Source organism: the organism of the source record quoted next, unplaced genomic scaffold (assembly GCF_019419815.1).
Source record: "Pyrus x bretschneideri cultivar Hongxiangsu unplaced genomic scaffold, Pyrus_bretschneideri_v1 Contig6, whole genome shotgun sequence".
In the NCBI taxonomy this organism is placed as follows: domain Eukaryota; kingdom Viridiplantae; phylum Streptophyta; class Magnoliopsida; order Rosales; family Rosaceae; genus Pyrus; species Pyrus x bretschneideri.
In genome coordinates, this window is record NW_025999798.1 from 9,745,180 (window position 1) to 9,763,330 (window position 18,151).

The window sequence follows — 18,151 nt, forward strand, 5'->3', positions numbered from 1 at the left end:
TTTAAATAAAACTCGACGGTGTCAATAAGTTTTTGTAGTACGAAAAAGAAAACCTAGTCAAGAGAGATGGGCCTGATTCCTCAAAATCCAAACGCAGAGAGCAAAGAGGAGTACAAGTCGGGAATTCCCCACCCAAACCCATACGGCACCCAACTTCACATTTATGTCCACCCAATTTGGATTAGTTAGATATAATATCGCTTCAATGTGAGAAAAATTAAATGTTCCGAGCTGATGAGTATTGTGGTCATAAACATAGTGAAATTTTTTATAGCCTTTTCAGGCTCGGAAAGAATCAAGATAATCGCTTGCCACCAATTGTTCTCATATTGTAAAAGGAAAAAAAAAACAATTATTGTTGTTCAAAAAAAAAGAAAAACAATTAATTTTTCAAAATAAGGAGAAATTGGAGAAGAACAAGTAGTTTGTTTTATTTTTTTTTTTAAGAGAAAAAGAATGAAGACGGTGGTAATTGGCAAAATTAGGGATTATCAATTTATCATACGATCAACTCACCCACGCTCCACCTCCTCCGCGTGCACAACATCCCCCAAAACGTTTCGTCTCCCTCCTTTCCTCTTCTCTCCAATACGTCACGTTCTAGCAATAAAAAAACACGGCAACCGCCCTGTATCCGTTACCCTCTCTCTCTCGCTCTCCTCCCCTCTCCCTCCCCACTAACGCCACAACTCCTGTCCATTCTCTGCTGGTCCCTCTCTTCTCTCTCCTCCCCTTCTCACTCTAAAAGACCTTAAGCCCCATCTCTCTCTCTCTCTCTCTCTCTCTCTCTCTCTGCTGAGTGCTGACTTGAAGTCTTTGGATTTTGTTTTTGGCCCATTTGGAAAATCAATCCTCATAAAACAGAAGTATATCTCTATGTAATTATACCCACAAACAGTATTATAATTAATTAATTAACTCTAATCACTAATCAACTCTCTCTCTCTCCCCCTCCCAAAAAGTAAGAAGAGAAAAGGCAAAGTATATATGATCATATATATATATATATAACCTCCTCCATGAATGCTTCCTTGCTTCCTTAACAACCCATCTCCCTTGTTTTTTAAGCTCTGCATCATTCATTACTAGCAAATATCACTGACCTACCAAACAAACCAACTCATCAAAGCACAATCCTAGACAGGACATATTTTCCAATCCCATTTATGTATATGTTTTGCTTCCACCCTACACATCTCTGCTCTCTCTCTCTCTCTCTCCCCTCTCTATCTCTCTCTAAAAACTTGATCACTGCAAAACCCACATCCCAGAATACGATTCCGAGCTCCAATGTCTAAGGACCCGTCCCAGCCAGGCCCAGAAACCATGCCATTCTTCGAAGCTTTCAAGAAGTTGAAGCGTTTGAAGCCGTTGGAGCCGTCCCTGGGCGTTCTGGGATTCTTCTTTGCCAGTGTTACTGTGATTTTGTGCTTCTTTTACTTGGATTACAGAGCTGTTGTCAAAGAGTTTCGGTTCCCGGGCCAATCGGCGCGGTTCATGTGGCTGCAGAGCAATAACGGGTGGGGCAGGGACCGGAGGGTTGAGTTTCTGGGAGAAGAGGGTGGTGGGTGTGACGTGTTTGAAGGGGATTGGGTGTGGGACGAGGCGTATCCGCTGTATCAGTCCAACGATTGCCGGTTTGTGGATGGAGGGTTTAGGTGCTCTGAAAATGGCCGCCCTGATTTGTTCTACACCAAGTGGAGATGGCAGCCCAGGCACTGCAACTTGCCCAGGTACTTCAATCTTTTCAGTTTTTGGTAATTTTCGATTGCGGTTTCGGAATGTTTGGTTGCTGAGAAAGAGAGGGAAAATAAAAGAAATCATCAAAGTTGAAATATGTCGTTTCTTCTTAGTCACATTGATTTCCCTTTTTATTGTGAGAAATGATGTGAATATAATTTATAATTACCTGTGGAATTGAATAGTTTAAGTTGACTTGCTCTATATACTGTCTCAGCTATAATTTGCAGGGATAAGAGTTTGATTGTTTTCCTGAATTTTCTCAGCAACCAAACAACTTGAATCCAACGACTTAATTTGGAGTAATTTTCAGGGTTAGGTAAAATAAAATGTCACCTTGACAGTGATTTAACTTTTTTGGTTTCATCTCAGGCTTCCTGTGAGCGTTCCGTTGATAAATACGGCAAGTTTGAATTTTAGTGTCGTTCCTATTTAGATGTGGACTATAATTTTTTTTTTTTTTTTTTTTTTTTTTTAATTTTGTCCTTCCTTGTGTAACTCTGTGTATGCTGTATGGTGACATTTTAGAGTTGTTTATGTGATTTTATTTTTTACACTCAAAATTATTTTTCCTGTGGGGATAACGAACAGATTTGATGCCAAGTTGATGTTGGAAAAACTGCGTAACAAGCGGTTAGTGTTTGCTGGCGATTCAATTGGAAGAAACCAGTGGGAATCTCTCCTCTGCATGCTCTCTTCCGCAGTTTCTAATGAGGATTCGATCTATGAAGTGAATGGGAACCCAATTACTAAGCACAAAGGGTTCTTGGTGTTCAAATTCAAGGATTATAACTGTACCATGGAGTACTACCGGTCTCCATTTCTTGTACTGCAGAGCCGTCCTCCTTCTGGAGCTTTAAGAAATGTCAGAACAACTCTGAAGGTGGATCAAATGGATTGGAATTCCGCAAAGTGGAGAGATGCAGATGTGCTGGTCTTCAACACAGGGCACTGGTGGAATTACGAGAAGACTGTAAGAGGGTAAATCTTTAATCTCAATCCTATTTGACTACTTCACAACATTCACTCGTTTGCATTCACATGAACCCTTTACTGCAATGTATGCGACCTTAGTGGAATTTTCATTCTGATTCTCCTCGAAGTGGAAGGATTAAAAGTTTCAGTATGTTTTGTTCAGGGGTTGTTACTTCCAGGAAGGGGAGCAAGTAAAGATGGAAATGAGCGTAGAAGATGCGTATCACAAGTCCATGGAGACTGTGGTGCACTGGATAGACACTCAAGTAAATTCAAGCAAGACTCAAGTTTTCTTTCGAACATACGCTCCTGTGCATTTCAGGTTCGTTTTGTTACTTGAAATGATTGGTTTTCTTTATTGAACGCATATCCTATCAACGGTTCAGCATATTCTAGATGTCTTAGACAATTGATACTGTCATTTGTACATTTTCACAATCGCCAAAATCATGAATCCATCTCTTTTTTGATCTTTTCTGGTGAAGTAAGATACTATATGCAAATCTTCTATGAAAAGCTGAAGTGCTATGCTTGAATAATGCAGAGGTGGGGATTGGAAGACCGGGGGAAACTGCCACTCGGAGACACTGCCTGAGCTAGGTTCCTCAGTGGTGCCTCCTCAATCATGGGATCAATTCAGGGTAGCCAATGTTGTGCTATCAGCTCACTCAAACACATCACAGACGACAAAGATTGATATACTAAATGTAACTCAAATGACTGCACGGAGAAAAGATGGACATTTGTCTTTGTACTTTCAGGGTCCTAAACTTGGCCCTGCACCTCTCCATCGCCAAGATTGCAGCCACTGGTGTCTGCCTGGAGTGCCTGATACATGGAACGAACTACTCTACGCGCTATTCCTAAAGCAGCAGGTGATGGGCACATATAACTCCTCAACTTATAGGGCACAGGTATGATTGAACCAAGTCTCCTGTTTATATGTTATATGGAAGAAACGCTTTGATGCGCACAGCAATGATTCCGAGGGGAGAAGGGAAAAGATCAAAGAAAAGGGCAGATATCATCAATTTTGTCAGGATTTCGAGTTTCAGGTTGATGGCAGGCCTCAGATTCTTATGTTAATAGTGCGATAATTTATGCTTTATGGAGGAACACCAGAACAGCATACTTTTGGAGGATAGTGTAAATTTATAGGTTTCCAAGGGTTAATTGAATCAAATTATGAAAGTTTAAACTTATAGTTTGGTTTTTTCTTTTTACTTTTAATTATTAAACAGGCACTGTAATCCTTTGGAAATATGTAATTAAATAGCTTTTTGAATATATCGTAACGTTAGACACTGTCTTAATTCAATTTCAACTCATCAATTGAGAATCATCAGCAATGCTCATTACTGTTTTCTTACTTTCTTCTACTTTTGCGTGTGTTTGAACTCCCCAGTTTCAACCTTTGATCGTTTTTCACTACTTTTTTATATTAGAGGTTCGGGTTTCAATTTGAATAAGGGGTTCTAAATCTTTGTTTGACACACCCCGACCGAGATCGGAGCGTGCTGGCCGTCACACGAAGGTGACGTAGCCATGTGCACGTGCGGAAGCTAATAAAGTAGTAATAAAAGGTACGAATAATTAAAAACTAGCATACAAATTACTAAAATAAGTGCTAGTATGTGCGGTACAATTCCAGAGCAGGTCTATAGCAGCCCAACAAAAACGACAACAGTGGTATGCCCGAAGGCGACCCTACAAGGGTGAGTGTCTGTCAGAAACGCCGAAAAGCCCTCTGGGGAAACCACCGCAACGGCTAAGCAACTAGAACCTGGAGGGGCGCAAAACAAAAGCGTGAGTGGGCAAAAACAAAGCTCTTTGAAAATCATTTAGCAAAATACATTCTAACCCCTCGCCGTAAAACCTGTATACTTCCCAGAAAATATATATATACGCAAAGTACATGTGTTAAGCATGCTCAAATATATGCCATATGCTCGATAATATGCCATGCCAACATCTCATAAAGATATGCAAGTGCTCAGGTATAATCATATCAACATCGTGAAATCTGGCAGCCGGAGTCACCTAACGTGACCTGTACGGCTGCATATAGAGCTCTAATCTCAATCTCAATATCTGAACCTGACCACGAGTCGGAACCACCTAAAGTGGTCTGTACGACAGGGCTGGGGTGTAATTAAGTGCTACGATCACGTGAAGCCTGGGCGAATAATCGCGGGTCACCTACGAGTCGGAACCACCTAATGTGGTCTGTACGACAGGCCTGTGCACCTAGCTTGGATCCAAGCTGAGCCTAAGGTGCGAGAGGTGAACATCACGTGAAAGCCTGTGCCCTGCTCAGGGCGGGAGCACTAACACCGGGGGTGCAGGTTATGAGCTCTCTAGGCATCTCAAACCACTACTGAAACATAAACGTGAATGTCACTTACCTGGCACTTACCTGTGCGTCCACGGCACCCAATATGCATATGTATATGTATGCCATAATAATGCATGCAATGATGCGTAAACGATAATAATAAAGTGCATGGCATAATGTAAATAATCCTTTTTAATCAATTTCTGGGAAAATAAATGTATATAGGTATATACGGAAAACAAAAGCCCACTCACTGATACGTGGAAGGGTCGTAGCCCCCCTGTCTCGCGTGTGCACGCTCGTCCTCGGGGTACGTGTCACCTAAATGCGAAACAACTATAAAAACGTTAACTTTAAAGCACATAACCCATTTCTCAAAATAACTTCTCATACAATGCTCAAAATGGACATATGAATATACCAACGTGCTCTACACAACCTCAGGATCACAACCATAATTTTAAAATAATTTTTGGACCCCGCACGCGCCCCCACGCGCCAGAACAGGCACGGACCCACGCGCCCCCACGCGCGGTCACGTGCCAGGCACACTGACGGTGTCAACAGACGCCGTCAGGAATATTCCGTCAAACTGACGGAATATTCCGTCAAACTTAACCCCTGCCGTCAGGAATATTCCGTCAAACTTAACGGAATATTCCTGCTTCTTCTCCGGCCAGTCCCCGACGCCGTCGCCGGCACCGTCGCCGGAAAACCTGCAAATCGCTACAACTCTCTCGTTTTTCCACCTTTTTCCACGTTTCTTGCACCAAATTAAAGCCCTAAACTAGTAGAACACAACCAAACACAAATTAAGGTCTAAAACTCACTAGATTATACCTGTGCAAGCTTTCCAAAACCGGCCAACTCCACAACCAAGGATCCTAACGTCCAAACTCAACCAACGAGCCACTCCCAAGCTCCTGGGAACCTCACAAACACACCTACGAGCTTAGAAATCCCAAAAACTAAATGAATAAACTTTGCATGAACAGTACAAAAATCGGCCATTGTTGAATCGACGTGAAAACGATGTGTTTCTCACCTGAAAAAGGTATGGCTAAGCTTGCCTCGACCTCACGAGTTGAATGGTGTCCTTGGTTTCCTCGATCTGTGATGATTTGGGTGGTTTTGATGTTTGTCCGTACGTCGAAGGAAGAAGAGGAAGAAGAAAAGGAGAGAGAGAGAGAGACACGGGACAGAGACAGAGAGAGGGTGATGAGAGACAGTGTAGGTGCAGGTGTGTGTGTGTGTGGCCCAACACATGCCACCACACACAAAACAACCCCACAATGTGACGAAAAACACACTAGGGGCAAAATGGTAATTCCACACGTACGTTTTAATAATCCCGGGACGGGATGTCACAACCTTCCCACCTTAAAGGAATTTCGTCCCGAAATTCAAAAAAAATAAGCAGCAACCCTTAGTAGTCAAAGAACAATCGAGGGTACAAATCCCTCATCCGATCCTCTGTCTCCCAAGTAGCTTCTTCGACTGAATGGTTTCTCCACAAAACCTTCACTAAATTCACTGTCTTGTTCCTCAGAACCTTCTCTTTCCAATCTAGTATCGTTACCGGCTCCTCGTCGTACGTCAAATCTGGGTTAATCTCTAACGGTTGAGGAGGTATCACGTGAGATGGATCAGCAACATAGTGTCGGAGCATAGACACGTGAAAAACATTATGCACTCTAGCCAACTCCGGAGGCAACTCCAACCTGTAAGCTACCTCACCGACTCGTTCTGTGACCACGTATGGTCCAATGTACCGGGGGCTCAACTTCCCTTTCTTTCCGAACCGCACAACACCTCTCCACGGTGAAAGCTTCAGAAATACCCAATCTCCGACCTTATATGTTCTGTCAGTAGCATGCCGATCCGCTAGACTCTTCTGCCTGTCCTGAGCTGCTTTCAGGTTAGACTTGATCACCTGAACATTCTGAGTAGTTTCCTCGACAATCTCTGGACCCACCAAAACTCTCTCACCAACCTCTGACCAGCACAACGGTGTGCGACAAGCTCTGCCATACAAAGCCTCAAATGGCGCCATGCCAATGCTCGAATGAAAACTGTTGTTGTAAGCAAATTCCATCAAATCTAACCGCTGGTGCCAAGCATCGCCAAACTGCAACACCGAAGTTCGCAGCATATCCTCCAATGTCTGAATAGTTCTCTCTGACTGCCCGTCGGTCTGTGGATGATACGCCGTACTATAAAGTAATCTCGTGCCCAAAGCTTCCTGGAAAGTCACCCAGAACTTAGATGTGAATCGTGGGTCACGATCCGAAACAATACTCACTGGGACACCATGATACTTCACCACCTTCGAGATGAACAACTCCGCTAAACGGCTCAAAGAATACTTCTCTCTCACTGGAATAAAATGAGCCGATTTAGTGAGTCGATCAACGATCACCCAAATGCCGTCAAAGCCATTTTGTGTACGCGGCAACTTGTACACGAAATCCATGGTGATATTTTCCCATTTCCACTCTGGAACGGGAAGTGGCTGCAACAACCCAAACGGCTTCTTCCTCTCAGCTTTAACCTGCTGACAAACAGCACACCTGCTCACATACTCGGCTATCTCCCTCTTCATACCCGGCCAATAATAAAATGGTCGAATGGTATGATACATTTTAGTAGCTCCTGGATGCATGGCATAAGCCGAGATATGTGCTTCATCGAGAATTTCCTTCTTCAACTCCAAACTATTAGGCACGAACATTCTACCCTCTAGTATTAACATGCCATCCGAATCTCGAACTCTGAGATCTCGCCTCTTTCCTTGCTCACGAGCTTGAATTAATTCTTGAGTCTCATGGTCAGCTACCTGAGCTTCAAGCACCCGATCAACAAGTATCGGCCTAACTTGGAAATTAGCAAGTAACGCCACATCTCGATCTTCGGTTTCTAACCTTACTCCCGTAGCACGCAAGTCCGCCAAAAGAGGAATACGACTAGCGTACAACGCATTAACGCGACCCTGAGACTTCCTGCTAAGTGCATCAGCTACTACATTCGCACGACCCGGATGGTAGTCAATCGTGCAATCGTAATCGCTGAGCAATTCCAACCACCTCCGCTGGCGAAGATTAAGCTCCTTCTGAGTAAAAAGATATTGGAGGCTCTTGTGATCTGTAAAGATCCTACACTTCTCTCCATAAAGATAGTGTCTCCACAACTTCAACGCAAAGATGATAGCAGCCAACTCCAAATCATGCGTAGGGTAATTCAACTCATGAGGTTTCAATTGCCGCGAGGCATAAACAATCACCCTACCATGCTGCATCAATACACATCCCAGACCATTCAAAGAAGCATCGCTGTAAACCTCAAAATCACCACCATCGTCTGGGAGTGCCAAAACAGGTGCATGAGTGAGACAATGCTTCAACTGCTGGAAACTCTGCTCACACCTATCATCCCACTCAAATTTAACATCCTTCCTCGTTAACCTCGTCAACGGCAAGGCAATCACCGAAAAATCCTTAACAAATCTCCGATAATACCCCGCCAATCCAAGGAAACTTCTCACCTCGGTGACGGTTCGCGGTTGCTCCCAACTCTCCACCGCTACAACCTTCTGAGGGGCCACCAAAATACCCTGAGCAGAAATGATGTGCCCCAAAAATGCAACTTGATCTAACCAAAACTGGCACTTGCTAAACTTAGCATATAGCTGGTGTTCCCTCAACCTCTTCAATACCAAAGTAAGATGTCGAACATGCTCCGCTTTCGACTTAGAATACACCAGAATATCGTCAATGAAGACAATAACAAATCTATCCAAGTAAGGTTGGAACACCCGGTTCATCAAATCCATAAAGGCGGCTGGTGCATTCGTCAAACCAAATGGCATAACCAGAAACTCGTAATGACCGTAACGAGTTCTGAATGCCGTCTTAGGGACATCATCCCTACTGATCTTCAGCTGATAGTAACCAGACCTCAAGTCTATCTTGGAAAATACACAAGCACCTCTCAGCTGATCGAACAAATCATCGATACGAGGCAATGGATAACGGTTTTTAATCGTCACCCGATTCAGTTGCCTGTAGTCAATGCACAGCCTCAAAGTTCCATCCTTCTTCCTCACAAACAGAACTGGAGCGCCCCAAGGCGAAGTACTAGGCTGAATAAATCCCTTATCCACTAACTCCTGCAGCTGAACTTTCAATTCCTTTAACTCCGCGGGAGCCATACGATATGGAGTTAGAGAAATAGGATTAATACCTGGAAGTAACTCAATGGTGAACTCTACGTCTCGATCTGGGGGTAGACCAGGTAAATCCTCCGGAAAAACATCAGGAAAGTGTCTGACCACTCTCACATCCTCGACTCTACCAGGAGCGGCCTCATCCAACACCACATGTGCTAGGTACCCCTGGCAGCCTTTAGACAATAACTTTTTCGCTCGTAGTGCCGAAATAACACCATGTCTCACCCCACTTTGCTCACCCACAAAAGTAACCTCAGGTAGTCCAGGTCGGTGAAACGTAACTACTTTCCCGTAACAGTCAATGTTGGCACGATAGAAATGTAACCAATCCGTGCCCAGAATCACATCAAAATCCACAATATCTAACGGGATAAGATCAGCTGACAAGGCAACACCCTCTACGATCACTGGACACCCTGGGTAAACACAATCTACAACACATCTCTCTCCTCTAGGCATAGCGAACTCTAAATCGTACCCTAGAGGTGTGGGGCGAGGTTGCGTCACTTGAGCAAAAGTATGAGAAATTACGGAATGTGTAGCTCCACAATCAATTAAGACTCTAGCAAAACAACCAAGAATATTCAACGTACCCATAATCAAGTCTGGGTTGTTCTGAGCGTCCTGCAGAGAAATATTGTGAAGACGCCCCTGTCCCTGCTGACGCCCGCCGCGGCCTCCACTCGCCCGAACACCGCGTCCCTGAGCACCACGCCCCTGACTGGGCTGACCCGACTGTCTCGAAGACCCTGCACTGCTAGTGGCAATCTCACCCTGCTGATACTGTCCTCCCTGGTACCACTGAGAACCACCTACTGGAGCTGGAGGATATGGCATATAGCCGCCCGAATACTGAGGATAGCCACCCTGGGAATAGGGATCCTGGGGGTACTGATACTGCCCCGGAGCATAAGGGACAGCATCACCCTGATAGTGGTAAGCACCACCTCGGCCCGCCTGGCCGTAACTACTAGGACCCTGGATCTGCTGAAGCGGTGCAGGTGGTGGCATAAAGGTCTGCTGCGGTTTCTGCTGCTGTTGGCCCTGGGGACAATTTGCCGCTCTATGTCCCACCTGTCCACACGTGAAGCAACCACTGCTACCACGTCTACACTCGCCGAAATGCCGGTTGTTACACCTGCGACAAACTGGGGCTCTACCTCGCCCACCATCGCCCTGCCTCTGGCCTCTAGCGCCACCAGAAAATCTACCTCCACGACCCTGTCCAGTGGCACTGAAGCCACCACTCGAAGAACTCGAGCTAGCACCACCCCTCTTGAAGTTCTGCGTCTGACGGGGCCCGAGCGATACTTGACCTTTACCTTTGTCGTCTTTCTTCGAATTGCCGTCTTTCCCTTCATCACTATCGCTCGACATATTCTCAGAGTCTTCGATCCTCAACAATATCTCATAGAAGTCCTGGTAAGTCCCGCTGTGGACAGCAGTCGCCATCGAACGCCATTTCTTCTTAGTACCTTGGCGGAAGAGACGGAGCATCTCCGCCGGATTACCAGCGACATCAGGATGATAACGAGACAAATCCGTAAACTTGCGGTAGTACTCATTCGCCGACATCTTCCGCTGCTTCAGTTCAGTAAACTCCTGTTTCTTTCTATCGATGTACTCAGGGGGCACATACCTCTTTTTGAACAAATCTGTAAAAACATTCCAATCCGTCCTCTGCTCTGGAGTCAACCTACGAAGCGCCTGCTCCCACCAAGCTGCAGACTCAGTATCCAGGAACCATGTGGTCGTCTCGACCCACCTCTCCATAGGGAGATTTCCCTGGTTATGCAATACGCGGAAGGTCTTCTCTACGTGTTCTAGCCAGCGCTCTGCATTCTCATGCCCCTCACTGCCCTTAAACTTATCCAACTTCAGATTATACATAGTCTCCAGAGGAGTCCTCTGGGGAGGGCGCATCACTGACTGAAGGGCTGTAGCAAAGACTTCCCCCAACTGAGCGACATCGGGGAAGTTAGACTCGGAAGTACGACGTGGTTCCCGACGAGGAGGCATAATTCTGACAGAAGACACCAAAATCATTAGAATACTCACAAGGACACAGGACTGCCAAACCTAGGCTCTGATACCAAACTGACACACCCCGACCGAGATCGGAGCGTGCTGGCCGTCACACGAAGGTGACGTAGCCATGTGCACGTGCGGAAGCTAATAAAGTAGTAATAAAAGGTACGAATAATTAAAAACTAGCATACAAATTACTAAAATAAGTGCTAGTATGTGCGGTACAATTCCAGAGCAGGTCTATAGCAGCCCAACAAAAACGACAACAGTGGTATGCCCGAAGGCGACCCTACAAGGGTGAGTGTCTGTCAGAAACGCCGAAAAGCCCTCTGGGGAAACCACCGCAACGGCTAAGCAACTAGAACCTGGAGGGGCGCAAAACAAAAGCGTGAGTGGGCAAAAACAAAGCTCTTTGAAAATCATTTAGCAAAATACATTCTAACCCCTCGCCGTAAAACCTGTATACTTCCCAGAAAATATATATATACGCAAAGTACATGTGTTAAGCATGCTCAAATATATGCCATATGCTCGATAATATGCCATGCCAACATCTCATAAAGATATGCAAGTGCTCAGGTATAATCATATCAACATCGTGAAATCTGGCAGCCGGAGTCACCTAACGTGACCTGTACGGCTGCATATAGAGCTCTAATCTCAATCTCAATATCTGAACCTGACCACGAGTCGGAACCACCTAAAGTGGTCTGTACGACAGGGCTGGGGTGTAATTAAGTGCTACGATCACGTGAAGCCTGGGCGAATAATCGCGGGTCACCTACGAGTCGGAACCACCTAATGTGGTCTGTACGACAGGCCTGTGCACCTAGCTTGGATCCAAGCTGAGCCTAAGGTGCGAGAGGTGAACATCACGTGAAAGCCTGTGCCCTGCTCAGGGCGGGAGCACTAACACCGGGGGTGCAGGTTATGAGCTCTCTAGGCATCTCAAACCACTACTGAAACATAAACGTGAATGTCACTTACCTGGCACTTACCTGTGCGTCCACGGCACCCAATATGCATATGTATATGTATGCCATAATAATGCATGCAATGATGCGTAAACGATAATAATAAAGTGCATGGCATAATGTAAATAATCCTTTTTAATCAATTTCTGGGAAAATAAATGTATATAGGTATATACGGAAAACAAAAGCCCACTCACTGATACGTGGAAGGGTCGTAGCCCCCCTGTCTCGCGTGTGCACGCTCGTCCTCGGGGTACGTGTCACCTAAATGCGAAACAACTATAAAAACGTTAACTTTAAAGCACATAACCCATTTCTCAAAATAACTTCTCATACAATGCTCAAAATGGACATATGAATATACCAACGTGCTCTACACAACCTCAGGATCACAACCATAATTTTAAAATAATTTTTGGACCCCGCACGCGCCCCCACGCGCCAGAACAGGCACGGACCCACGCGCCCCCACGCGCGGTCACGTGCCAGGCACACTGACGGTGTCAACAGACGCCGTCAGGAATATTCCGTCAAACTGACGGAATATTCCGTCAAACTTAACCCCTGCCGTCAGGAATATTCCGTCAAACTTAACGGAATATTCCTGCTTCTTCTCCGGCCAGTCCCCGACGCCGTCGCCGGCACCGTCGCCGGAAAACCTGCAAATCGCTACAACTCTCTCGTTTTTCCACCTTTTTCCACGTTTCTTGCACCAAATTAAAGCCCTAAACTAGTAGAACACAACCAAACACAAATTAAGGTCTAAAACTCACTAGATTATACCTGTGCAAGCTTTCCAAAACCGGCCAACTCCACAACCAAGGATCCTAACGTCCAAACTCAACCAACGAGCCACTCCCAAGCTCCTGGGAACCTCACAAACACACCTACGAGCTTAGAAATCCCAAAAACTAAATGAATAAACTTTGCATGAACAGTACAAAAATCGGCCATTGTTGAATCGACGTGAAAACGATGTGTTTCTCACCTGAAAAAGGTATGGCTAAGCTTGCCTCGACCTCACGAGTTGAATGGTGTCCTTGGTTTCCTCGATCTGTGATGATTTGGGTGGTTTTGATGTTTGTCCGTACGTCGAAGGAAGAAGAGGAAGAAGAAAAGGAGAGAGAGAGAGAGACACGGGACAGAGACAGAGAGAGGGTGATGAGAGACAGTGTAGGTGCAGGTGTGTGTGTGTGTGGCCCAACACATGCCACCACACACAAAACAACCCCACAATGTGACGAAAAACACACTAGCGGCAAAATGGTAATTCCACACGTACGTTTTAATAATCCCGGAACGGGATGTCACATTGTTCATTTTTCACTACACATTGTATATAAATACGTAGTTAGACCCATAATGCAAAGCTATTGACAATGAGTTACGAAAAATATTACTACATCACAAAAATAAGTACAACAAAAAATACTACAGTCTGGTGGTATTCCTTTTCATTTAGAAGTGAGATGTTTAAGTTCGAATCTCGTGGATGATGAATTTGATACCAAATTAATGTCCTCAAAAAAAAGAAAAAACTAAAACAAAAATACTGATTTTTAAAATAAATAATAAAATTTAAATAGGGATTCCAATGTGCTATTCTCCCGGGTTCTAAAACCACTCCGTTTCGCTCAGCGAAAGTAGAAAGATTCTCGCCTTCTGTACGTCGGGCCTTCTCGTCTCATCAGCAAACAGCGACCAGAAAATGGCACCACCGTCTACCGCCGAAGACAGCCGATCCAGGGACCTCGACAAGCTACTCCTCCGCGCCGGAAATCTCGTCGGACCCACCTTCGAACCCGGCCCCGGAGTAAACCTTATTCCCCCTTTTCCCTCTCTCTCTCTCTCTCTCTCTACCATTCTTCTCTTTCGATCGATTGTACGATTTCGTCGGTTTCTTACTTTTGCTTTTGTTGCAGCTGCGAGATGACCTCAAAGAGTACGCCAGAGTTTTGGTGGTCGGGGCTGGTGGGCTGGGCTGCGAGCTGCTCAAGGACTTGGCTTTGTCTGGCTTTCGGGAGCTCGAAGTCATAGACATGGATCGTATCGAGGTTTCCAATCTCAATCGCCAGTTCCTCTTCAGGTTATTTGAAATTTTTTTGGTGCCTTTTGCTTTAATTTGTTATGGGTATTTTTTTGAATCGGAGAGTTTGTTGAATATGCTTTTTTATTGCCCTGTTATCGCGGTCTTTCAATAGCTATCGAGTATGGAAAACTTGTATAATCTATCAATACTTTAGTTCTGGTAAGTGATCTTAGGCTGAAGTTTTCGGAGAAACCCGACTTTCTAATCTTAATAGTAAACTTATGCCTGAATCATTCATGTTTGTGTGTGTTACTGAATGTCTAATATCTCAATATTAGGATTCTATCTGCTTCAGAATCTTCTATTTTGATATCCGTTCCTGCTGCGTTATACTAATGAATACTGTGGTTTCCTATCTATTATGTGCATTATCGATATGAAAAACAAGGGAAGAAAAAGAGTTGGCATGTCAATTTCTTGTTACAGTGCTTTCCTCATGAAATTATTGTTGTAGACTTGAAGATGTAGGCAAGCCAAAGGCTGAGGTGGCTGCAAAACGTGTCATGGAGAGAGTTAGTGGTGTAAATATCATTCCACATTTTTGCCGGATTGAGGACAAGGAGCTTGAATTTTATAGTGATTTCAGTATTATCGTCCTTGGTCTTGATTCCATTGAGGCTCGGAGCTACATAAATTCTGTTGCTTGTAGTTTTCTTGGTTAGTACTTCAACCTATCCATTTTTCTCATATTTTGTCTCTCTACTACATTTGTGTAATTCATTAAAAGTATTATACGACTTCAGGTCTTCCTGTAATTATATTTGCACTTGTTCTTTGTGTGGTGCTGATTATTGACCTTCCTTGTTGCTCTAGTTATTAATAATTAGAGAGTTTATTTTCGTATGAGAACAGAAAGAATAGATGTGAATAAAATAGTCCCAGAAAATCCTGCAGAGGATATATTTTGGTTATTAAACTTGCTATCCAAAACCGGTCCCGTTTTGCAACTTTAAGGTGTAGAGTCTAAGGTGTCAAATTTGAGAAACTGACTCCACTACCTTCCTTATGATATGCATTTGCAACTTTAGGGTATCAAAATTGGTCTAGTTTTTGGTTTGAACTTTCGTCTCTAGTGTCGGATATATGTATAACAGTATTTGGGGCTTTTTTTTTCTTTTTTTTTTTTTTGGTCCCTGGTAAAGTCCTTATGTCGTGGCTGGCCTTATCCCTTTCTACCCTTTGTACGTCATTCTTGAAATGATGAATTGCTTTTACTTTACTATATTTGAGCTAACGTGGCCCTTCGCATTTTATTTGTTATTCTTTTGGAAGAGTATAATTCTGATGATAGCCCACAAGAAGAAACCATCAAGCCTATGGTAGATGGAGGGACTGAAGGTTTTCAAGGACATGCTAGGGTCATTATGCCAGGGGTCACTCCATGCTTTGAGTGCACCATCTGGCTTTTTCCCCCTCAAGTGAAGTTCCCTCTGTGCACCCTTGCAGAAACCCCTAGAACTGCTGCTCATTGTATTGAATATGCTCATTTAATCAAATGGGATGAGGTGATACATTGCCCAAAATTTCAATGTTCTTTCCCCTTTACTTTTCGTTACACTTTATAACTGTTGCATGAGAGAATTGATGGAATGGCAACTAAAAATGCATTCTACAAATAGGTACATAGCGGAAAGGCTTTTGATCCAGATGATCCAGAGCATATGAAGTGGGTCTATGATGAGGTCAGTGAAGTACAGTTGTGGAGTGATTTACATTTTGTTTATACTGATGTTCATTTTAACTTAGATTTTGTTGTTCAATATCCAATAGGCTACCAAGAGAGCTGAGCTTTTCGGTATTCCAGGAGTCACATATTCTCTTACTCAGGTGCATATGTACTAAAGATGTCTGTTTCTCCTAAGATTATTTTCCTTTTAAGATTTTATGCCACTTAACTGCATAGTTTGGCTTGGGTGTTAATTAATAAGCAGATTATGTTTACAGGGTGTTGTGAAGAACATCATACCAGCTATTGCTTCCACAAATGCAATTATATCAGCTGCGTGTGCACTAGAGACATTGAAGATTGCATCTGGATGCAGCAAAACACTATCAAACTATTTAACGTGCGTTCCATTCCTCTTCTATACTACTCGACTTATCATCTTGTCCTAGATGTCTTAAGTCATAACCAGTATGGTTGCAAATCTATGTATAGGATTAGTGAATGACCACCCGCAAAATAGTTTAGGATTAGTGAATCCCCCTATCCTCTTAATTGCATTTACTCCAAGTTTGCATTTCATTATACTTAAATCTCTAAAAAGTTAGATTGCAATGCTAAGGTTGTGAAAAGTGCCAATGTCTTCTTACATTGTCAAATTAGCTTGCTCTGGATGCTAGGTCATTATTGAACATTATTTTCAAAATTAAAGTGAATGGCTGCACATGTTTCATCTAATCAAACTTGTAGCAAAAGGTTAGATTTCAATATTTACCGAGTGTTCGGAGTCTTTGTAGTTATAATGGTGCAGCAGGTCTCCACACGAAAGTGACTGAATTCGTCAGGGACAAAGACTGTATTGAATGCGGACCAGGTGTTCTTGTTCAACTGGACACCTCAATTACTTTGCAAAAGGTTATTTTCTATTTCCTTTGATTTGCTAGAATTTGGTTTCTGTGAACATATCTTTGGAGAAAATTTAGTTTCGGTGACATTCATGTTTAAGTTTCGAAGTCCTGCATGTTAGTTATATTCCTAAGATATAACCGGAATCTATTGCTTGTCGGATGAAAGCTATTGCATGTCTAGGAGGCAAATGCTATACTTTGTTTTAGTTATGATCCTTTTGATCTTCGCTTTAAAACCTTCTGAGTAGTGATATTTATGTTCCTTGGCGTTGCTTTTGATGTCAGTTCCGCTTGTTTTGTCTTCTATTTTAAAAGGTTCGTGTAACTTAATAAACAAAAAGGGATTCTAGTCTCTAATTCAACTTATGGCAACAGTTCATCGATCTACTTGAAGAACACCCGAAATTGCTATTATCGAAAGCAAGCATCTCACACAGAGGGAAGAATCTGTACATGCAGGCGCCACCTGTACTGGAAGAGATGACCAGATCAAACCTAAGCGTACCACTTTTTGAGCTAATGGGTAAAGTTGCTAAGGATGTTGTACATGCGAGCGGTACAACCACCACGAATGACAAAAAGACTTCGTGTCTGAGAAAGTTGCGTGTTATTTTCGAAGGAGTTGATGGGATCACAGATATGGATACCGCAGGAGAGGCATGAGTTTTTCACTGGACCTAATCAAAGACCAGAGGAGTTACAGAGCTTTTGAAGATTCTCTCCCAAATACGATTGAAGCAAAAGGCGGGATTGGTGAGGCAAGGTTGAAAACCATTCTAAGTTGTAAATTTTGTCTTGGAATATTAATATCTCGAAAGATAATTGATCTTTTACTATCACCATGAGAGCAATGAGATTTTACAGTTTCAAGTTGCCCTGAACAATTGTTTTGATGAAAAAGATAACGGTTTTCCGGTTATGGCCAATGGATTCACGTCTTATTTAGTCCGGTGCTACAAAATGCCGTCTTTTTACCTCCTGTTCTAATGATTGAATTAGTCCGTTTGGAATCGCTTCGGTAGAAATCCTTGGGAGGTCTTCCTCCACTAGCAGGTCTTTTTCCGAAAAACTTCATTTATTTGGGCTCTATTGCTTGTAAGCGCTTTTGCTAGAGTGCTTTTATTACAAACATGTTGAAAATTTTATCAAAAAATACAAGTGTAAATCGAGCAATCACGTACCAGTTGTTTCTTCATAAAGTGCTTCAAGATCTG

General features: G+C 43.5%; 2 protein-coding genes across 2 annotated transcripts; both read left to right on the forward strand.

The window, feature by feature from the left end:
- Positions 1 to 761: 761 nt before the first annotated feature.
- LOC103954117 (protein trichome birefringence-like 10) lies at positions 762 to 4,057 on the forward strand. The gene is made up of 4 exons (XM_009365921.3): positions 762 to 1,733; positions 2,332 to 2,721; positions 2,879 to 3,037; positions 3,260 to 4,057. Exons 1-4 carry the CDS (start codon positions 1,291 to 1,293, stop codon positions 3,633 to 3,635), a joined length of 1,368 nt encoding a protein of 455 aa, XP_009364196.2. The 5' UTR covers positions 762 to 1,290; the 3' UTR covers positions 3,636 to 4,057.
- Positions 4,058 to 13,876: 9,819 nt separating this feature from the next.
- Positions 13,877 to 17,882, forward strand: LOC103954118 (NEDD8-activating enzyme E1 catalytic subunit). The gene is made up of 9 exons (XM_009365922.3): positions 13,877 to 14,090; positions 14,200 to 14,363; positions 14,821 to 15,023; positions 15,639 to 15,871; positions 15,986 to 16,048; positions 16,137 to 16,193; positions 16,311 to 16,432; positions 16,827 to 16,944; positions 17,313 to 17,882. Exons 1-9 carry the CDS (start codon positions 13,986 to 13,988, stop codon positions 17,598 to 17,600), a joined length of 1,353 nt encoding a protein of 450 aa, XP_009364197.2. The 5' UTR covers positions 13,877 to 13,985; the 3' UTR covers positions 17,601 to 17,882.
- The last annotated feature ends 269 nt before the right edge of the window (positions 17,883 to 18,151 follow it).

Excerpts from the sequence above, each read along its gene's own strand:
- LOC103954117 (XM_009365921.3), top strand. The coding sequence starts at position 1,291 with ATGTCTAAGGACCCGTCCCAGCCAGGCCCAGAAACCATGCCATTCTTC. Across the intron at positions 2,722-2,878 it reads TACGAGAAGACTGTAAGAGG|GGGTTGTTACTTCCAGGAAG; the intron begins GTAAATCTTTAA and ends TGTTTTGTTCAG. Across the intron at positions 3,038-3,259 it reads TACGCTCCTGTGCATTTCAG|AGGTGGGGATTGGAAGACCG; the intron begins GTTCGTTTTGTT and ends TGAATAATGCAG.
- LOC103954118 (XM_009365922.3), top strand. The coding sequence starts at position 13,986 with ATGGCACCACCGTCTACCGCCGAAGACAGCCGATCCAGGGACCTCGAC. Across the intron at positions 16,194-16,310 it reads TCACATATTCTCTTACTCAG|GGTGTTGTGAAGAACATCAT; the intron begins GTGCATATGTAC and ends TTATGTTTACAG. Across the intron at positions 16,945-17,312 it reads CCTCAATTACTTTGCAAAAG|TTCATCGATCTACTTGAAGA; the intron begins GTTATTTTCTAT and ends TTATGGCAACAG.